Source organism: Balaenoptera physalus, assembly GCF_965194825.1.
Source record: "Balaenoptera physalus genome assembly, chromosome: 6".
Taxonomy (NCBI): domain Eukaryota; kingdom Metazoa; phylum Chordata; class Mammalia; order Artiodactyla; family Balaenopteridae; genus Balaenoptera; species Balaenoptera physalus.
In genome coordinates, this window is record NC_138885.1 from 10,241,880 (window position 1) to 10,265,749 (window position 23,870).

Below are 23,870 nucleotides of genomic sequence, written 5' to 3' on the forward strand. Positions count from 1 at the left end.
GGAAAAGAGGAATCCAGGATAACTCCAAGGTTTCTTGGTCTGAGCATCTGACAGAATGAGTTGCCATTTACACATCTGGGAAAGCATGCTGGAGGAGCAGATGTGTATGCCTCCTGCATTTAGAAAAGGAACCTTGGCTGGAGACCTAAGTTTGGATCTCCAGCATGAGACTGACTTGTAGCCCCAAAGGAGAATGCACAGAGGAAGAAAAGAGTCAGGGCAGAGCCCTGAGGCCGACTCCTCATTTTAGGTGTGAGGAGAAATTAAAGAACCAAAGAAGAAGGTATTGAAAGCACAGTTAGGTAGGGAGAAAACTGGAGTGTTGTGTCTTCCAAGTCCAGTGAAGCACGTATTCCAAAGAGGAAAAAGTGATCTACTCTACCAAATCAAGAAATCATTTCTCAGTATCAGCATGGGGTTTGGCAACTGTGGAGTTCATTGGTGACTTTTCTAACAGAAGTCTGGGGAAATTATATGATCAAAACTAATGATTTAGCATCTTCTAAATTCAGACCTAGGTGCTAAGAATATAAAATGAATACTATTTGCATGCTAGCTCTAGGTATGCAACCGGCTATAATCAAAGTGGATAAACAATACAATGAAAAGATGAACCAGGTAAAAAGGGAATGGAGAGAGCAGACACTAACTCAGCCTGCGTGAATCAGAGCAGGCTTCACGGAGAAGGTGGCCTTGGTAAAGAACGGGAGAAGAAATGTCACCAGCAGTGCTACATGAGAAAGGCGCCTCTGGAAGTGGGACCAGGTGTGAGACATGGAAGTCTAACAGAGCCTAGGTTTCTAGGGGAACAAAAAGCATCCTAGCACTCCCTAACCTTCTGCCATAGCAGAACCAGGTTTGAGTTTATTACCATTTCTTCCTGCACTAATACTTAGTTCATAACTTTTTATTTTTAACTTATTGACCTTAAACACACTAACTTCCTTTTAACTGACAGTACTCTCTTAGTAACACGAGATTTGAAACCATGTGTTTGATGCGCTAATTGCATATGTATTTTCCTACCATGTGTTCCAATAAACATACAGATAATGTTTTATCAGTCCATCCATGTACCACATAAAACCTTCCTGTGTTTCATGGCTTGGGAAAACCTGAGCTCAAGCGTGGGTCAGAAAGGACCCATGGGGGCAAATAAGATAATAAATAAGGAATATTCAAATAATGACAAATTATGTAATAAATAATATATAAGGATAATAAATAAAGAAATAAGGGAAATAAGGGATCCATGCAGGAAAGATAATATGAAGCCTGCCAAATCTTGGTAAATAAAATACTTTTGAAAGCCTTACATCACCCTGTTTCCTGGGCGATACCTTTCTTTCTACATATTTGATATATGCTCAATTTTACTCTTTTTCCCTCAATGTCTCTGGAACAGATGTCATGCAAAATAGTTGCTCCTAAACCTTTCAATTAGTTGCTAAAGATCTCTCAGCCCCTTGGCCCTCCATCAGGGAGCCCTGATCGAAAGTGTGAAGGGAAATCTACAACTTAGTGCAACTTCTAGGCCTTCCCTGTTTCCTGAGGATGCCAGAGGATTTTCTGGCTAAACACAGGTCTAAGGCACGCTTTCACTGATGAGATGGAGGCCTAATGGTCGTGTATATATTGAAGCAGGGCAAGAGAGCCTGTTACCAGGCAGCATTGCAAGGCCAGGGAATCCTATGATACATCACCATCAGTCACTGATTTGAACCTTTACAAAATTCACTCTCTACTGTAACGACCTTTGCATTCCAGGATGAAAGGAACGTTCACATTTTCTCACTTGATGAACGAGTGCCGTCATACTCATCTGCAGCACAGCTTTTTGACGACTCCCCATCCTTTGGGCCGATTCTCCCACGGACTGTTCTTGATCAATAAACTAACGTGTCTCAAGGACGCTGCCCAGTGGAGGGATAAGAAAGAGACGAGCAGGAACGGTTATCAGCTTTTCTCTTTCATCCACGTAGCTGCCATTGCTACCGTTAGATTTTCATTAAGTGGTGCAGGAAGAAAAAAATCGGAAAGAGAAAATAGACACGGAAATGGCTGGTGCTTAAAAAATGAAGCCATGGGGAGTGCTTTCCATGCACTATTAACATTAACGGAGTGGAACTGCTCCATCGTCTTGATTAGACTAATAATTCTTAACCTTTAGGTAAACTGTGTATTCAGGCCTGGTGGAGGATGAGAAATAAAATTAGTGTTGCCCTGAGGCAGAAAAGCACACATCCACCAAAGACCCAAGGGCACTGATGAGTAACTGGGGGAGGTATCATACTTACCTGGATCGAAAGAGCACCACAGAGCAGGTGTGACGGAGCAGGCTTAAGTACGTGAATACCTGGCTACTCAGTGATGAAGATACCTTCATATGTAAACTGTGAAAGGCATGCCATCACTAAGACAGCAGAGACCTGAGTTATGAAATCAAGGTCACAGAATTCTGTGGCACCCAGAGCACATGTGTGTGAAGAATCCTCTGAGACAGAACAGAGGCTGTGTCCTTCACTCCTTCATTTAGCACGAGATAGTAATGCTTTTCAGGTGGCAATCAGTTAGAACTAGAGCGCTCTTAGCAGACCCTATAAAGATGCATTCAAATTGCCTGCAGCATAAACCACCCCAGGCCATATTTTCTTTTAGCTTTCTTCATTCATTTATTGGTTAAAATTTCTCCAGCTCCCAGATGCTTAGAGCCCCTTACAACATCAAAGGATTTCTACCAACCTCTAACTGCCTCGTCATTTTCGCATTCCCCACACCTTTTTCAGACAGCACGTCTAGCTACCGTAAAATGTATATTTTATAATCCAGAGTAAGTACCTCCCTCTGGTCCTTTGCTTTAGTTCATGTGCCATCACCTGAACACCTTTGAAAGTCTTGAAGGGTCAAAACAACTTTTCCAGACATAAAATATGGAGCCAGAGAAGAAGTCACAGCAGCCAAGTAACCCAAGCCACTGGGATGTACTCAGTGCAGGATGGCCCAAAGGGGGGCTCACTTCCTTGAGCACTTACAGTACACGGTGTGCCAGCCCTCATTGGCCAAAAGCAGCACTAGCTGCTTCGCCAGCTCTCCAGCTGCCGGAGTGAGTAGGTCAGTATGCAGAGCATGAGGGAAAATATGTCAGCAGTGCACTGTGGTGTGCCGTTTTGTACTTATACCCAAACACACGCATATGGACAATCTTTCAGAGGCAACAGATTCATAAAAGCAGCATTAAATGGGACATTTGTGTGAATGGAAAAATGCATCATGTTTTTCAGCTACACACCAACATGTGCATATAGAAACGGTTCTGTCCCCATGCATGTTCAGGCTTTGTGACTAATTACAAAATTAACTTTGAAAATGTGTTTTGATTTTCAAAAAAAAGAAGGAATAAAATAATACTTTCCGGATACTGGTTTTCCAATTAAGGTTGACATTAGCATGAACTAACACTAAAACTGTAATAGTAACTAAATACGAAAGCTAATTTTGATATGAATCAAGTATTTGATTTTAGCTAAAACTAAAATTCAGGCTACATGTATTCATCCATACATGAAAATGTATAAATTTAGACTTATAGGTTTAAAAATAGCTTATAGTAGTTTAGAAGCCTGATACATTTTTTCTTTGGTGGGCTCACAATAAAAAAAAAGAAAATGATATAACTTATAGTAGATGAGAAGGAAAAAGCAATATTGCAAATACCCTTTTATTCCAATGCTTATTTGGGTATGACTTTTTTCTGTTTTTTTTTAACCTTATTTTTTTCCACTGTGTCATGAACACTGAGGCTATACATCAATTATTATTGTTTCTTCACTTTCCAGGCATATGGTAGGATTATACTTCCTGGTCCCTTGGGGTTGTAGGTATTTGAAGGGTAGGAGAATGTGTCACCCCAAAATATAGCATTTGGCCTACAGGTCAATTTGAGCTGAAGGCAATTGAGAAGAAGCAGAGACAAGACAGGTTCTTTTTCCTCCTCTATTTGCCTAAAAGCAGGGCATACATTTTCCAAGGTGTCCATCTCCCTTCCCTAGCAAGAAGGACAAAAGTTAATCACCTGTAGACAACTTTAGACCCTGTCAGCCCGGAGATGGCACCAGAGGACTCTACATAACAAGTGTTAATAACTAGCCTTTATATTTACCACTGGGAGCCTAACATGCCTGTCCTTTCTCCACAAACTTATTGTTCTTTGTTGAAGATGCTATATGAGCTGGAGTTCTAAGCCACCTCTTTGAGTTACTCATTTTTCCCTGTGTATCTCCCATCCACCCATGAGGTATATATGTTAGTAAACTTCTGTTTGTTTTTCCCTTGTTAATCTGTCTTTTATTACAGGGGTCTCTGTCAAGAACCCAGAAGTTTAGAGGAAAACTTCTTTTTCCTCCCCTTCATATTTCATCCTGGGCAATGAGTTGTAGGCCAAAGTGACATATGTCATTCCTAGGCTGCAGCAGGTTTGAGGGACACCAGAGCCCTCTTTTCCTCATTCAAGATGACACTTGAGAAATGAGCTACTCCATCATTTGGGGTCTTAGAGGGAGAAAACATAGAGCAGAGCCCCCAGACAATCCGTGATGAATATCTGGCCTATTTGAAAAATGAAACATCATTGTTTTAAGACTTTGAGATGTCCTGGATTTCCCTTCCTTCCTTCCTTGCTTCCTTCCTTGCTTCCTTCCTTCCTTCCTTCCCTCCCTCCTTCCTTCCTTCTTGTTATGGCAGCATAATTTAGCCTATCCTGTCTCATATAGGAATACAAGTTTTTGCTTTTCAAAGTCCTTTTTTGACCATACTCTCACATGACTTTTACATATAAGAAGGATTTTTTGAGCAACTACTTTGTACCAGGTGGCAAGCAAGGTTCTAGAAGGATACAGAAATGAGTAAGACTCAGTGGTTATCCTTGAAGAATTCACAGTTGGAAAAGTCTCACTTGGAGAAGAAATTTTTATTTCAATTTTACCATTCAGGAAATCTATGTACTCTGTGACTCTTAGCTGCCAACAAATAACCAACCCAGGGCTCCAACTGCCAAATATCCCCACACCCCCTCTAGGAGACTCACTGATGAATGGCACTGTCTTGAATAGTTGCATCCATTGCATAACTGGACTCTTGTTTTTCAACATCATAACTTGAGGGTCTTGGGAAGATCACCCAGGGTTAGTTGCCTAAAATCATGTCTCCATGCTGAGAATCTGTTCAACTTTACTCAAGATACAAAATGAGACAAAATACAGGATCTTAATTCATAGACAATTATCCAAAAGGTTTTCTTTCTCTTCCTTCCTCTCTCACTTCCTCCCTCCCTTCCTTCTTTCCTTTCTTCCTTCCTTCCTTCCTTCCCCTCTCTTGCTCTCTTTTTCTTAATTCTCCCAAGGTGGTTTCTGCAACTACTCCAATATTGTGACATCTTATCTTTTCTAAACGCAGTTCAAAAATTCTGCTGAATATACAGATGGATTCTTAGAGTGTCAGCAACTTCATTTCTGATTTTCTCCTTATCTGACTTCTTTTCCCTGTCAGTGATGTGTTCACAGAGAGAATTAGTTTTCTATTCTTGGGGGCATCTTATGAAATGATTACCCAGATGATAGATTTTGGAGTGACTTCTGACTGTATCTATATAATACCATTTACTGGGAAAAATCCAGTCTTGGCCTGATTCAGTTCAAGGGAATGTTGTATAACTGGCATCTGGGTAGCTGACCTGGCAGACTCAAGCAAAGATTGTTTTTGCTTGTCCATAAAACTGAATTTAAACAGGTTTTAAGATTCACGTGCATTTCTACAGATGTGGATAGGGTCAGGTGGTTCTTACTTTACTTAATCTCTTTGAACCTCAGTTTGTTTGTTGTTAATAACTTACACCTCAAGACATTGTAGGGATTAAATGAGGTGGTTTTACAATCCGTCTGTACTAGGCACTGAAAATACTTATGAAAAAGCCTGGCACATAGCAAGTATGAGATTCAAAGTCTCTGCTTAATATTCTCTTTTCCTTTTCCTCTACTTTAAATGCTTCCTACATAGGGATTATAGGAATCTGAAAAGAAAAAAAATATATATATATATATATATACAGAAAATGCACATACACATTATATATACGTATATATATTATATAATGTATATGTGTGTGTATTTACATAAACACACATTGTAAGCAGGTATACATAGGAAAGGGTTTGTTTTACATATGTATATGCATATGATATTTTGTGACCAGCTACATATATCATATAAAAATATACTTTCTTCAATAATCACATCTCTCCCCATTTGGTAGAACCATCACACCGAACAAGGTATCTGGACTCAGGATCTCAATCATGCTTTTCCTTCCTCCTTTCATGACATCTGTGTCTGACTTTTACGAGTCACGGGCTTTGAAGTTAAATCTACTTGGATTCAGACCCTTCCGATATGATCTAGGGTATGTTACTTTACCTCTAGGTCTCCATTTCTTCATTTATAGGACTAGAATAATAACATCTTATTCAGTGGTTGATGTAAGAATATAAAATTGTGTGTAATATGTTTCTTTTTATGTTTATAATGTATCTATTGGACATTTTTTAATGGCCCATGCAGCTCACACTGTATTTCCATTGGACAACATTGTTTTACACTCTACTTTGTTCATTAAAACCAATCACTCTTTTATTTTCCTTTCTATTTCTACAACCCAATGCTTCTTACCTCTTTCCTTGACTACTGAGATAGATACCTGACTGATCTCCTTTCTTGTAGTCTCCTCCGGACCCAATCGGTTTTCTCTAAAACCTTCCTGTCATATTCTCTAGCTCAAGCTGTCTTCTTCATTCAGTGAAAATAGATGAATCCATCTACAGAAGCATCCATACTACTGTGAAGTATCTGAAACATAGAAGCCCCTCCCTCCTTCTTACCTTTCTTTCTTCCCATCCATTCTAACTCCTCAACTTCTTCCTTCCTACATACAGTTTCTCCCCCATTCACTGAGGGTGAATCACACCATCCTCCCTCCATGCGTTTTCCCATCACAACGACTCCTATCCATGCTCTGTCTAAAAAGAGATGCTGCCTTTCCATAGAAGATCTCTGGGATTTACTTAAGGACAAGTCATTTCTCCTTTGCAGAACACTTTATCCCTTGCTAACATATACATATTGTCTCTAATTCTGCCTACAAGGGCATAGGCTCCTAAAATTATAGTAGCTCCTATGACCAGCCCCTTTACATATGCAATTATAATCCCCCCAAAAGTCTACAAGTTACGTTAACATGTCACTCATTTTGCAGGTGAGAAAAATGTAGCTCAGTGACTCAGGTTACATGACCCGACCATCACCACTCAGCAAAGAAGTGGAAGAGCAGGAGAATTCAGTTATATATTTTTGTTTTTTCATGAGAGTCTAAAAATGTCTCTACAGTGCCATACTGAGATTGTAGCTTAACAATCTCTATGACACCTAGCACACAGCTTGACACTTCTCATCCGACCCTACACACACACACACACACACACACACACACACACACACACTCATGAAGGAAAGCGTGGAGGAGTAAAATCACCATAATGCACTCACACTTGCCTCTCAGCAAAATGACAGGACAGTGAAAATTATGTATATAAAGGAACCTCTGTCATTCCAAAAGACTTAGGTAAATTGAGAACTTAAATTATGAAGGGTACAGGTTTCCAACCATTTTTATCTTTCCAATTGTGTGGGTACGATTAATGTTATTTCTGTCAACCTCATTTTTCGAGATGAGGAAGCTGAGGCTTAGAGATGTTGAGGACCTTACCTAAGGTCCCGTGGCTGATTTGTAGTGGACCCAGGCAAGTGATGCCGTACCCTCAGCCCCTCACTGGCCTCAGCTGCTTTTCTCTGGCACAGTTATTGCGAGGACTCAGGCAGGAAGGAAATTCATGCTCAGCTCTGACTCCCTGGTAACAAGCTATGAGATGCCATCAGAACACAGAATCTGTGTAGACTGATGGGCTTCATCTGCGCAGCTGGTTTAATTTTATTTCCATGTCTACCTCGAAGCCCACCGAATATGTTATAAAGTAACAAATGCAATTGATTCATAAATACTTTAAGAAGCTAGTGTACTTGAAATGATGCCATTTGCAGCAACACGGATGGACCTAGAGATGATCATAGTAAGTGAAGTAAGCCAGACAGAGACAAATACCATATGATATAACTTGTATGTGAAATCTAAAATATGACACAAATGAACATATCTACAAAACAGAAACAGACTTACAGACATAGAGAACAGACTTGTGGTTGCCAAGGGGTGGGGTGGGGAAGGCATGGATTGGGACTTTGGAGTTAGCAGATGCAAACTAGTATATATAGAATGGATAAACAACAAGGTCCTACTGTATAGCACAGGGAACTATATTCAATATCTTGTGATAAACTATAATAGAAGAGAATATGAAAAAGTATATATATATACATATATATATATATAACTGCATCACTTTGCTGTACAGCAGAAATTAACACTATATTATAAATCAACTATACTTCAAAAAATTTTTTAAAAACACAGAGGTTAGTATTTTTGCTATTCTTGACTTGTTATGACCTTGGGGAAGTTTCCTTCTTTCTCTGCACATTCAGTATTACCATATGGAAAGTACGTTCTGAGTGAGCAGGTGCATGAAGATGCCAAAAAATATCACCTACTATATAAAAAAATTATCATATATCATGGCCTTAAGAGTCTCAGAAAAGTCCTCTTATCCCTCTCTCTCTCTCTTCTCTCTCTCCTTCTCTCTCTTTTGAATTGTTTTATCAACCCCTCTCCTTTCTCACTGTGATAGGAATGTAATAAACTGGGACATGCATTTTAACTCACTTTATGTTGGTTAGTATAGAATCATGAAGTGTCAGGGCAAAAAGGACACTGGGAGAGCATCACATATCACCCACCTGGGAGGACTAAAAATGTGAGACTTGCGGCTGGTAAAACATAAGTAACTTGCTCAAGGTCATAGAGAGTCCATGGTGGAGCCTGGGGCAGGACAGCAGCTCCTTCCACACAGTTCAGCCCTTTCCACTTTACGAAGTTGCTTTCCACCCATAAGAATATCTGCAACAGGCTTAGCCAAATGCACTTGTTTTACAGAGGGTCCCCTGACATAATATGAATACTAGCAATACTTATTATTAACTGAGGAAGAATTTTCTATCCTTTCAACTACTACGTACTAAATGTTTGCTGGGTGCCTGTTCTTGGCATTCTGGGGATAAAGAGATAAACGAGACAAATAAGTTCCCTTTTTCATGAAACTCCCATTCTATTGACAGAGGTAGACAGTAAACAAACAAATAGGAAGAAAATATCAGGGAGTAATAACCTCTAAGCAGAATATGAAAATAAGATGATGAAAAAAATGGGGTGAATACTTTGGTGTATGTCAAATTTAAGTTGAGAGGGAAGAGGAATGAAGCTTCTGAATATTGAAAACAGCTCGTACACTACTTACTAAGAGGTGGTAGGGGCAAATTTGGCAAGAAACAGAATAAAGGGAAATAGGGTGAAGTTTAATGGGCAGGTGGGCAAACAGGAGCTGAGGAGGGGTCTCAGTGGGCAGAGCTCTGTAAGCCACAGTGAGGAGTCTGGGGTCTAGCTCAAGGGCACTGGGAAGGGTTTGAAGCCAGGTTACACAATCTCGCTTTGGAAAGATTATCCTTTTGCTTGTTGCATGCTATCTAAACTGTAGGGAGGTGGGGTACAGGATAGGGTAGGAGAGGAAGCAGGAATTGGATGCACTTGTTCAGTCTGGAGATGATGAGGGTTTAAATTCAGGGGGTAGCAGTGGAATCAGAGAGCAGAGGTTGGAGGGACGTCAGCTGTAATGGGCAATTGAGTATTTGCTGGGGCACCGAAGGGGGAATGGAGATGGTGAGAAGGGATGAGTCCTACGTTGTGACCTTAAGACACTAGATACATGGTGGTATCACTTATTAAATTGAGAAAGATAGACATATGAGTGGATTTGAGTGGTTGGCGGAGGAGGGTACAAATATGTAACTTTAACACTCTCAGCAGTGCTTTGGGTAGGTAAATACCACATGCATTATAAGTGAAATGTAGCTTAGAAAATAAGGATGCCCACAAGCCAACAAGAGGCAAATCCGCCAACTGAACTCTTTCACCAGACATATCGTGGGATTCTGAGACCCTCTCCTGGTAGCCAGGGGAGCTATATTCCCCTTGCTCTTTGGAAAATGGGATAAAACACTTGCTAACACAAGAGCAGTATCCTGAATGTCTATGCAAGTTCCAGCATCTACTCATTACAATTTATAGATAAGGAAACTGAGGCTTAGAAAACCCATGTAACTTGTTCAAGGTCTCCCAGCTAAGAAGTAGAAACAGTGAAACTGAAGATCAGGTTTTATGATTCTAAAATGTATGCTCTTTTTGTGTTGCTGCCACTGAACTACATCGTCAGATTAGAAAATAGGATCCTTCTTCCTGTAAGCACATTTAAGGTAAAATAAGTGAACGTGGTCTTTCAGAAAGTGGTGAGGAAAATAAAAACTTTACCTTTTACCGAGTCTGAATGTTGATGCTTGGGTCATCTACATTGATTATTTAAGTAATTAATGGTCTGAACCGAAATTCATTTGCAGCCAGGCACAGATCATGTCTTGAATTTATGTGGGATAGTTTTTATTTTCCTTAGATACACCCACATCTCTAGTTCCATTAAGGTGTATGTCTTCTTTGTAAAATCCACTCATCTCTAATTTTGATTTTATGTCCCCAGTGAAATACCAAGAGTGAGTTATTAGAACATTAGGAAAGGTGGCTTTCAAGCACCGTAAAATGCACTGACTTGATTCATGTGATGGTCTTTTTATATTTTTTAAGACCGGTGGCAAACTCTTATAAACCCATTTTAGCTGTATGACTTTAGGGGAGACAAAAGTTCCAAAGAGGGAAAAGTGGAGAGTCACACACATTTCCAGGCTGAATTAGAATTGACTATTCAGTGGCTGGCAGGACATCAGAGTGAAAGAACCTACACTAGGTTGGAAAGACTTGGGTTTGACTCCTGATTCTGCCATGCATTTGCTGTGTTTCCTTAAGCTAGTTGACTATTCATCCAAAAATCTGAAGAAGATATAGTAATTTTAGACACATCTGTACACTTACCCCCTTAAAAGAGGGAATCAAATTTACCTCCCTTTGAACAAGGACTAGCCTGAGTGACTGTCTTCTAATATATAGAAAGCTGCAAAAGTAATACTGCTTGACTTCCAATGCCAGGAAATAAAATGCAATATAGCTTTCACCTGGCTTATTCTGTTTCTTGGGATGTTGGTCCCTGAAACCTACCCACCATATTACGAGCAAGTCACGTCGCCACATGGAAAGACCACGTATCCAACTGAGGTCCCAGCCCACAGTCAGCACTGACTGAGCCCCAGGCCCAGGTGATGTGGAGCGGAGCAGAGAAGCTCACATCCTGCTGGACCCTGCCCCAGCTGCAGACTTATGGGGAAAATGAATAGGAGAAAATATTTGCAAACGATGGGACTGACAAGAAATTAATTTCCAAAATATACAAACAGCTCATAGAACTCAATATCAAAAAAAGAAACAACACAATCAAAAAAATAAGCAGAGGATCTAAATAGACATTTCTCCAAAGAAGACATACAGATGGCCAACATGCACATGAAAAAATGCTCGGTATCACTAATGATTGGAAAAAATGCAAATCAGAACTACAATGAGCTATCACCTCAAATCAGTCAGAATGGTCATCATCAAAAAGTCTACAAATAATAAATGTTGGAGAGGGTGTGGAGAGAAGGGAATGCTCTTGCACTGTTGGCGGGAATGTAAATTGGTGCAGCCACTGTAGAGAACAGTATGGAGGTTCCTTAAAAAACTAAAAATAGAGTTACTACATGATCCAGCAATCCCACTCCTGTGCATATATCCAGAGAAAACTATAATTCGAAAAGATACATGCACCCCAATGTTCATGGCCAGCACTATTTACAATAGCCTAGACATGGAAGCAACCTAAATGTCCATCGACAGATGAATGGATAAAGAAGATGTGGTACATATTTACAATGGAATACTACTCAGCCATAAAAAAGAATGAAATATTGCCATTTGCAGCAATATGGATGGACATAGAGATTATCATACTAAGTGAAGTAAGCCAGACAAAGACAAATATCATATGATATTGTTTATATGTGGAATCTAAAAAAAAAAAGATACAAATGAACTTACAAAACAGATATAGACCCACAGACATAGAACACAAACTTATGGTTACAAAAGGGGAAGGGGGAAAGGGATAAATTAGAAGTTTGGGATTAACATATACACATGACTATATATGAAATAGATAACCAACAAGGACCTACCATATGGCACAGAGAACTATACTCAATACTCTGTAATAACCTATATGGGAAAGAATAATAGATACATGTATATACATAACTGAATCACTTTGCTGTACACCTGAAGCTAACACTACACTGCAAATCAACTGTATTCCAATTTAAAAAAAATTACTACTGTTTTAAACCACGAAGTTTTATGGTGGTTTGTTACATAACTGTTGATAACCACAACAGAAGATGAACCTTTTCTTTGGATACCTGAATCCTTTTTTTAAATTATTATTATTTTCCTTTCCTCTTTGAGACCTTTCTATGTTTTCTGTGAGTTTTTTGGGGTTTTTTTTCAGAATGCAGATAGAAGTGAAAGCCAGAGAGACATGTATTTGAAACCGGTCTCTAGCACTTAGTAGCCATAGGACCTTGCATGAACCACCTAACTTCTTAGAGCTTCCCCTTCCTTCCATCGATAAAAATGAAAATAATACAAACTTCATAAGACCTTTGAGAGGATTAAGTGAAATAACGTTTGAAATGCCTGGCACACAGAAGGAGCTCAGTAGTCAAAAGCCAATATCACTGGCAGGAGAAGTGATACCAAGAGTATGCATTATAGGAACCTCGAGTTTCTTTATAGATTCCTGCTGTACATAAAGTAGAAATAGCTTTTTATTAAGGAGATTTCAAATACTGCCCTGGTATCTTGTCTTCCAGTTGTCACAGCATAGTTTTGTGGTTTGGATTCTATTGCTCCAGTGACAACCTGGTGTAGTGAAAAGACCGTGGACTTTCGGATCAGTTCCCCCCACATATTTTGTGCACACACGCGTGCATGTTGTGTGTGCGTGTGCACACATGTGTGTTTGGTTTGTTTCTGTCATCCCTACTACAATCACATGGGCAGAAACACCGGTTTTTTTCACTGTTTAATTGCCACTGGCCAGAAAAGTATGTGGCACATAATGGATAATCAATAAATATTTCTTGAACGAAAGAAAATTAATTCAACTGTTAAATGATCTGGTTTGGTACAAATATTGAGGACAAAGAATTTTACGTTTAGTAAACTCCAGAGCACCTTGAAGTGCTATTTCTTTTCTCTCAGTAATTTGCCTTTTCTGCATCACAATTCCTTACTTCGATTTCTAAACCTAAGTGTTCGTTTTGTACACATTGGAAGTTGAATACGACAGATGGGCATGAGGGTTTATACACCCAAGTGCATTTACAGATCTATTCGGACATACAAAGATTATATAATGAGTATATATACCATTACATAATATATATTATATAGCACACACTAAATAGTGTATAAATAATGCATATATATTTTTCATACATACTATAGTGTGTGTGCGTGTGTGTATATATATATGGTCTAAACTATATACCACATATTATATATATGGCCAGTTAGCTGTATGCTCACTAAAATATCATTAATTAAGGGAAAAAAAGGAAATTTGAGAATTTTAGAATACTTTAAGACAAATAGGACTTTATTACGTTCAAAACCATTGGCACGTAACTAGGTATAGAAATTGATTCCAGGTGGAAACCACTCACATGTTTGCATGAATAAATGCACAGGAGCCCGTTCCTGGCAGGGAAGTGGGGAGTCTGAGGTGCTATCAGGCGCTCCATCCTTGGTTCTGCTGAGGAACTTAAACAATCCTCACGACAACTTGTTTGCACGACTGATTTGCTTGGCAAATGCTTCCTGTTCAGAACCAAAGTAAATTTGAGCTCAGCCTGCCCATGGCTATTAGGTTTCAAAGTAACGGGGTCTGAACTTCCAAAGATTTCATGTGTATCAAGACTGACTTCTTACCTCTGCCTCAGTGAGCTCACAGATTTATTGGGAAGGGCATTCCCAAATACACCTTCACTACACAGAGTGGTAACTGTGAAAAGATACATACACCAGATACTTACACCCCCAAAGAGCAAATCCAGTGAGGGATTCTAGGGATTCTAATCATGGAGATGATTAGAAGAGAAGGTGGGGGAAGGTAGGGCTCTCCATCTCCATTGTCCCCAGGGACCTGGGCACTCAGCTTCCCCAGGTGGTCTCCTTCCTCTGCCCCTCTCAATATTTTCCTCCTTCCGGGGGGAGTTGTGGGTTACAGAGCAAATTGGCCATGTGATTAAAGCATCTTCCAGACCCTGGCCTCAAGATTTTTTTTTCTGTCCTCTGTCTGTTTCTGGAACTGGATTCTATTTCATTTTTTTTTTAACTTTTTATTTTATATTGGAGGATAATTGATTAACAATGTTGTGTTGGTTTCAGGTGTGAAGCAAAGTGATTCAGTTGTACATATGTATATATCTATTCCCTTTCAAACTCCTCTCCCATTTAGGCGGTTACGCTACATTGAGCAGAGCTCCCTGTGCCACACAGTAGGCCCCCTTTGATGTGACCGACAAGGGATTCGTCTCCAAAATTTACAAACAGCTCATGAAGCTTAATATCATCAACACAAACAACCCAGTCAAAAAACGGGCAGAGGACCTAAATAGATACCTCTCCAAAGAAGACATACAGATGGCCAAGTGGCACATGAAAAGATGCTCAACATCACTAATTATTAGAGGAATGCAAATCAAAACTACACTGAGATATCACCTCACACCAGCCAGAATGGTCATCATCAAAAAAATCTATCTCATTTTATACGCTTACCACATGATAGCTTCTGGATCTGGCCTCAGGCAAAATTCCTATGGAGGTGCTGACCAGGAGAGAAGGCTTGGGAATAACCGGGGCAGCCTTTGTTCCTGGGAACAAGTGGCCACCTCCTCGCCCTTGGACAGGATGTTGCTGAGCGCTGGCAGGCTGAGTAACCCTGTCTCGGAAGCTGCTCTTTAGCACAGGGTCTCAGCCCGGCATCAAGCTCACGGTAAGAAGCAGCAAGCGAATACAACTACAAAGATTTATGGGAATAACGAAGACACTTTTCCCCTGGACCCCAGGGGCTTGGAATTTTGGTCCTTTGCAGAGTTTCTAGTATAAACCTTCAGTTAAAGAGACAGATGACACATTTCATTGGCTGGCACTTTTCAGCAGCTCTGGGGAAGAATATCTGAGGAAACTGTCAGAAAATGACAGTGTCATGGTTCAGTCACTAAGTAAATGAAAAAGACACAGTGGTGAACCAGGCCTGACCTAATCCTGCCCGTCTTCGCTCTCTTTCTGCTTCCGTTGCCGCTGGAAGAATGGAAGCAGAGCCAGAGGCGAGAACAGACCGAAGGAGGCAGAAGGAGACTCTGGTCATGCTGTCTGGGATCCACAGGGCCACGTGGGCCACGGAAGCTGCAGCGTGTGAGCGAGGACACTGCCAACCTGTGAGGCTGCAGAGGCATTGTCCCCTTCAAGCCACCCCGACAGTCACACAGCTTAGCAGAGGTGGCTCTCTCTGGTGACTTGCCTCTCTCTCCATCTGCGTTTTCTTACAAAACAAGGAAAATCATACAAACTGATGTGTTCCCTGATGACCCCATTTCCTTTTAACTTTTGGTTTTTTGCATTTTGCATGATGTATCGGAAATCATATCCTTGCCTTTCTTTCTTAATTTTTATTAGAGTATAATTGATTTACAACGTTGTGTTAGTTTCGGGTATGCAGCAACATGAATCAGTTATACATATACATATATCCCCTCTTTTTTAGATTCTTTCCCCATAGAGGCCAGAGTATTGAGTAGAGTTCCCTGCGCTATACAGTAAGTCCTCATTATTCTTGCTTTGACCTCAGGAGGAGCTGGGTATAAGAACCAGGTCTGCCCCTCCCCAGCCGTGTGGCACTGATCAAGCATCTTACCCTCTCTGAGGTTCTGTTTCCTGAAATGCCAGATGGTATAACCACTCTTACTATGCAGAACTGCTGTCTGGATTAGAGATCATGCTTATGCAGCTCCCCACAGACACCCTCAGACATTACAAATGCTTAGTCACTGGCGGCCATTTGAACAGTTGTTTATATTTCTTTCATTTTACCTTCTTCTATTTCCTCCCTTTATTATCTATTGTGTATGGTACAGGGGAGAACCTAGAGCAAGAAGGCATCCTTCACATTCTCCTCTTATTGGTTTGAGTCGAAGGTAGCCACAATTTGTAATATTTTATTGCTTCTACTAATCCTGGCTACCAGTAGATTCCAATAAGCTATGGGATATTTTAATTAATAAAAAAATATTTAAAATTGTCTTTGATTCTCCTCTGCATTTATCAGATTGTCAAAGTTGAAATAAGGTGATAATACCTATTGCTGGGAGATGGGAACTCAAATCCCACAGTGATGTCTGGAGTACAAGTTGGTATAACCTTGATACATTGCAGATGTCAATATGGCAAAAGTCTTAAAAATATGCACACGCTTTGCCCTGGTAATGGCACCCCAAGGAATTTATCCTAAGGATATAATCGGTTTTATACATAAAGATCTATGTGCAAAAATGTTCTTGCATCATGTGTAATAGTGAGAAAATTGGTACAATCTAAATGTCCAAAATAGATTTGTTAATTTTGTATATCCATTTGGTACATCCATATAATGGAAGACTCTGTTCTTAAAAAACATTATGGTATAAAGTCATATTTACTGATGTGGAAAGAGATTTGTATACTGTGTGTGTGACAAATACAGTTAGTAAAACAGTTTCACAGGGGGGCCCTGGCTTCAGCAGGTAAGGGAAACCCTTACCCAACTCTTCCAGAGAGCAGGCAGGAAAGGAGAAGATGGTCTCTAGCCTCTCCTTTTCTCTCTCTGGCCTTCCCCAGGGCGACAGGATTGCCTTAATAATTAGGGAAATTAGGAAAACATCCCTGCAAGTGTGTGCCTGTTATGGACAGAATGTTTGTCTCTCAAAAATTCATATGTTGAAATTCTAACCCCCAGTGTGATGGTATCAAGAGGTGGGGACTTTGGAACGTGATTAGGTCATGCCCTCCCACCCAAATGTGCTCAGGGAATTTATGACAGCTGAGTTAGAAAAACAGCATGTACTATTCACAATAGCTAAGATATGGAAACAACCTAAGTGTCCATCGACTGATGAATGGGTAAAGAAGATGTGGTATATATGTACAATGGAATACTACTCAGCCATAAAAAAGGATGAAATAATGCCACTTGCAGCAATGTGGATGGACCTAGACATGATCATACTAAGTGAAGTAAGTCTGACACAGAAAGACAAATATCAAATGATATCACTTATATGTGGAATCTAAAAAAATGATACAAATGAACTTATTTATAAAACAGAAAGACTCCCAGACAGAAAGCAAACTTATGGTTACCAAAGGGGAAGTGGAGGTTAAATTAGGAGTCTGGGATTAACAGATACACACTACTATATATAAAATAGATAACCAACAAGGACCTATAGTATTCAAAATATAGGTCCTATATAGCTATGTATAGTATAGCATAGGAAACTATACTCAATATTTTGTAATAACCTATAAGGGAAAAGAATATGAAAAAGAATATATATATATATATAAATATATATATGTGTATATATATGTATGTATATCTGAATCACTTTGCTGTACATCTGAAACTAATATAACATTGTACATCAACTACATTTCAATTTTTAAAAAAAGAACAATAGTGGGGACAATGGACAATCTTGTTTTGTTCCTCATCTTAGTGGAAATAGTTTCATTTTTTCACCACTGAGAACGGTGTTGGCTGTGGGTTTGTCATATATGGCCTTTATTATGTTGAGGTAGGTTCTCTTTATGCCTACTTTCTGGAGAGTTTTTATCATAAATGGGTGTTGAATTTTGTCAAAAGCTTTTTCTGTATCTATTGAGATTATCATATGGTTTTTAGCCTTCAATTTGTTAATATGGTGTATTACATTGATTGATTTGTGTATATTAAAGAATCCTTGCATTCCTGAGATAAACCCCACTTGATCATGGTGTATGATCCTTTTAATGTGCTGTTGGATTCTGTTTGCTAGTATTTTGTTGAGGATTTTTTCATCTATGTTCATCAGTGAAATTGGCCTGTAGTTTTCTTTTTTTGTGACATCTTTGTCTGGTTTTGGTACCAGGGTGATACTGGCCTCGTAGAATGAGTTTGGGAGTGTTCCTCCCTCTGCTATATTTTGGAAGAGTTTGAGAAGGATAGGTGTTAGCTCTTCTCTAAATGTTTGATAGAATTCACCTGTGAAGCCAACTGGTCCTGGGCTTTTGTTTGTTGGAAGATTTTTATTCAGAGTTTCAATTTCAGTGCTTGTGATTGGTCTGTTTATATTTTCTATTTCTTCCTGGTTCAGTCTCAGAAGGTTGTGCTTTGCTAAGAACTGATACAGCCATTATGGAGAACAGTATGGAGGTTCCTTAAAAAAACTAAAAATAGAACTACCATATGACCCAGCAATCCCACTACTGGGCATATACCCTGAGAAAACCGTAATTCAAAAAGAGTCATCTACCACAACGTTCACTGCAGCACTATTTACAATAGCCGGGACATGGAAGCAACCTAAGTGTCCATCGACAGATGAATGGGTAAAGAAGATGTGGCACATATATACAATGGAATATTACTCAGCCATAAAAAGAAACGAAATTGAGTTATTTGTAGTGAGGTGGATAGAGTGAAGTAAGTCAGAAAGAGAAAAAGAAATACCGTATGCTGACACATATATATGGAATCTAAAAAAAAAAAAAAAAGTTTCTAATGAACCTAGGGGCAGGACAGGAATAAAGACGCAGATGTAGAGAATGGACTTGAGGACACGGGGAGGGGGAAGGGTAAGCTGGGACAAAGTGAGAGCGTGGCATGGACATATATACACTACCAAATGTAAACCAGATAGCTAGTGGGAAGCAGCTGCATCACACAGGGAGATCAGCTTTGCGCTTTGTGATCACCTAGAGGGGTGGGATAGGGAGGGTGGGAGGGAGATGCAAGAGGGAGGGATATGGGGTTACATGTATACATATAGCTGATTCACTTTGTTATACAGCAGAAACTAACACAACATTGTAAAGCAATTATACTCCAATAAAGATTAAAAAAAAAAACAACACAAAGGCAACAGTAAAGCCAAACTGATATCACAGGATGCATATACCAAAGGAAATCCCATGGTCAGAATGAACATAATTCCATTTTTCCCAAAGTTCCACCAAACCGATCGTTAGGAAACTAGAAGCAACACAACGAGAAGAGGTTAGGATGGTTTTGCGGACACAGACTCTCTGCAAAGAGCGCTGAGTCACACATGCAGGCTTGACAGCCAGGAGAGAGGGAAATCTGAACACACGCAAACACTGACTCTCTGAGGATACTGGTGAAAGGGACCCCAAGCAGGGCCTCTGAATCAGCCCTGTGAGCACTGCTGAGTCCAAGGAGAGTACAGTAACTGATTTTCACAGTGATGATCCTGAGACATCAAGAAAAGGTTACATTTCATGTTCAGAATTCTCTGTTTAAGAAGGCAAGGAAGCATGTGATCCATTTGAGAAAGATTTTCATTTCAAATAGTTGAAAATTCTTTAAAAACATTTTGGGTGCTTAACGGGGTAAGTGACAGTTATCTGGAAAATTCACTTGTGTGGGACAATTCTTCCCTAAAGATTCTAGATCAGTGAGGCAGTGGGTGGGTTGTATTTAGTTAGGTTTCTAGCACTTCTGCTTGTTTGACATTTCATTGTCTAATTTCCTCAATCCTTTCAAAATTCCTCACTTTCAAGGATCGTAAGTTCCTTGAGGCTAAAGATTCTGACACCCTTTCTTGGATATTCCACATCCTTGTGGTACTCAGCTATTTTTCCCCCCTTTTTTCTGCCATGAATGATGAACTGATATGCACAAAAATGACTGACTCCCAGGGCATGCATCAACTTTGACAAAGCCCTCCTGACATTGTGCAAACCCTTTTGGGTTTTGGTAAGCAATCCTACAAGGTTTTTTTGCAACCCTTTATCAGCCATTCACGCTAAAAACTAACCGTAAGAGAACAAAAAAGTATATAAATACAGTTAATATAATTTTTCCTAAAAGTAAACTTTATTTTAAAAGAAGAGTCATTTCCATTAAGGCCTGCACTTTTCAGGTAACGTGAGTACCGCAAACACACAGGACGTGGCCGCTTTCCCTGTTGACCTCCTTGCCTAATACTGCTCCGTTATGTTTCCTTTGCCCCAGACATAACTCATTGCTCGTTGGACAATGTGCTGAGATCTTTGGTGCTTTCTCATCTGCCAGAAATACCACTTCCGCTTTCACACTTCCTACGTCTAACTCAAATGCTCTCTTCGAGTGTCACTGATCTCAAGAAACTTTCCATTCTCACCACGACTGCAAGATGGGTGTTGTCACTGCCCCGTTTTTGAAGATGAGGAGAAAATCTTGAGAGGCTACAGAATGCCCTCGAGGTCACACCCTGGGTATCAGAGCAAGGAACAGTCCATCAGGAGTCTCTCCTGGGGGCGTTTCTCTCACTGCATAGGGAACCATTGTAGCTGCAGCCCCCTTTTGGGCAAACCCCCCTCTCCTACGTGTTCCAGGGTTTCAGGGCCCATCTGCCACGCTGCGGTCGCCCTGCATGGCCTTCGCAAAGGAGGGTCCTGGGCAGGCGCGGTTCCTACCTGGCGTGTTGAGCAGGCGGGACCTCTTGCAGTGGTAGGACACCTCCTGTTCGCAGTGCTCCGAGCCGTCGATCACGGCCTCCAGCTGCTCCAGGCTGCCTCCGTAGTCCAAGGTCATGGAGTAGGGCTTCTCAGCGCTGGCACCTCGCACATGGGTCAGCTCTGTGTTGTTGTGCTGCACCAATGTCCAGATCTTGTCCTCTGCCCAGAAAACACAACCGAGGAAGGTCAAAAGAGGATCATGCTTATAGACCTCCAAAAAGCTGGAAAAATAAAAAGACAGCCATGCTTGCAGTGTGATGGATGGCGGCTGGATGTGCATCAATGAATGGCCACTCAAGCACTCTACTCACGCGAAGAATCTGGCCAGAGAATTTTTGCTTCTCCCAGAGCTCTACCCAGAGTTAGTGTGAGGGTTAATTACCTTAAGAGCTAAACTTGTGAAGCCTTTACTCCACAGTCTCCAGGCTAAGCATTGAATGTCCATTATCTCATTTAAAATGGACATGATCTATGCAAAGCCACGGAACAAGAACAGAAAGAAGCACAAATAGGTAGACAACAGGTAGAACAAGAATAAAAGGAAATGAATTCATCTGTAGTGGGAAAGGACAATTCGGATGGGGAAGAACTTAGAAGTTGAGAAATTAGATACTTTGTGACCAGAAGTAGAATATAACTAAATATCCTTGAAGATAATTATCCTGGCGATCACATACACATAAAATCATAGATCACTGACAAGCTGTCGAATGCACAAAATGTTGGTAATTAAATGAACAAAAATTAAATGTTAAATGTTCAAAATATTAAATACATAAAGAAATAAAATAAAATTGACATTGTCTAAATCAGAAGGGAGTCGATCCTGCCACATCAAAACTGAGGGAAAAGTGAATAAGGAAAATTAAGCAAAAAAATTAAGTTTTCCTAAGATTACATAGTTAATGTCTAAGCAAGAATTGGAACCCAGGATGTCTGACTCCAAAGCCCCTACTTCCAGATATTGACACACACACTTCCTCACAAAAGAAACACTAGCATAGATCATGGTCTCAGCGAACCATAAGTACCACGTTGAAAATAAGACCTATACACAGAAAGTATCTGTGAAATATACATCATAACAAGGATGAGATTGTGTAATAGATACTGAACATGCAAGGCACTTAACTGCAGTTCGTTAATATTTATTTGCCATGCTACTTCTACTTGCCAAAAATATTTTAAGAGGTTTACATTAAAACAACATGCAGAGATGAGGCCCTGTGGGTCAGGGATGGAGAACATATTTTACCTATTATAGGTAAGAATGGAAGGCGAAGAAAGGAGATGAATTTTAGTTTTAGAGCCTGAGAGATCTGACTTGAAACCTATTCTACTAACAACAAGCTTGGACAAGTCACTTCACTTTTCTGGGGTTCAGTTTAATCATCAGTTAAAAAAAAAGAAGTCACAAGGCATGATCAGACATTCTGGAATAAGAGATTGAAACATTTATGGCAATTGGACATAGAATTGAATTCTGAACATGCTTACAGATAAAGAGAAAGAGGAAATAGGAAGACTTGACGAGCTTTTGTCATCGGAGAATCTTGCCCACATAATAACATCATCACTCTTCATAGATGCTCAGAGCTGAAAAAGAATCTTGCCCAGAAGTCACATGGTTTCCTTCCTCTCTCACCCACTTAGTTTTACAAATGAGGAAACCAAGGTCTAGGAAGTAGCGGAAGGACCCAAGGCATATCTGTTAGACAAGAATGGTGAGCACATACACTGCCGGTAACCACTATTTCTAACTAGTACTACTTAGAAGCAGGATCGTGGCTGCTGGCCATGAAAAAGAGAAGAAGAAACAGAAGAAGGAGAAGAAGGAGAAGGAGAAGGAGAAGAAGGAGAAGGAGAAGAAGAAGAAGGAGAAGAAGAAGCGGAAAAAACTGGCAACCAGGATCCCCAGTATTAATACGTTCTCTACCCTAACTCTGTATATGACTTGGGATAAATAACTTCATTGCCCTGTACTTCAGTTTTAATACGTTAGAAAGAGGAGGAAGAGAAAGTTTGCTCTCAACTCTCTCTAAAGTATTTTCCCAATTCCTAAAAATGGAAATGTTTCTTGCAGCATAAAATTGAATTCTGCTCAAACATTCTGATTCATCTTAACACTGTTTCCTAAAACCAGCCCCCTGATAACCCATATGTCTCCAATGTTTAATCGAGACAAAATGACATTTTCCATAAAGTCTATAAAAAAAATCAGAATGAAGGTTTTGGATTTTGATTTTGAAAGCAAAAATAAAACATGATTCATATTGGTAAAAATAATAATGCTACATAAATAATTAACTGGAAACTCCAAAAATGTTGGTGCCAATATAGACAAATGTCAATAAAATAACCAAAGAAAGTAATTGCTCAATAATGCAATACTGTAGAGGGAGAAATAAAAACTGCTGATTTTGAAATGTCCATGGTGCTCAGAAGAAATGGAAATCTAACCTCTAATAGTAGATGGTATACTACTGTTCCATACTAGGACATTTTATGTACATCGTCTCCAGTACTGATAATAATAACAGTAGATAACAGTATAAATAGAGATACTAGATATAAATATAGATATAAATGTAAGAAGGGGAGAGAAAGTAAACTTGTTCCCCGTCTCAATGTGTCCAACCTTTCTGATTCCAAATGTGGTCCATATAGCATCATTAAATCATATAAATGTGGATTTCCTTCCAAATGTACACTGATTTTTCATAGCTATATATGCATCCATTGTTCATACATTCATTATCAATTTTCTTATTTGTTCACTCATTAGCTCATTTTTCCA

General features: G+C 39.8%; 1 protein-coding gene across 1 annotated transcript in view; it reads right to left on the bottom strand.

Annotated features, from left to right (window-relative positions):
• CNTNAP5 (contactin associated protein family member 5) overlaps positions 1–23,870 on the bottom strand; it is an 880,881-nt gene that overhangs the window by 233,522 nt on the left and 623,489 nt on the right. Inside the window, exon 13 of the mRNA XM_082465787.1 lies at positions 21,032–21,232. Within this exon, the coding sequence (XP_082321913.1) occupies positions 21,032–21,232 (201 nt within the window). The remainder of the gene's footprint in view (positions 1–21,031; positions 21,233–23,870) is intronic.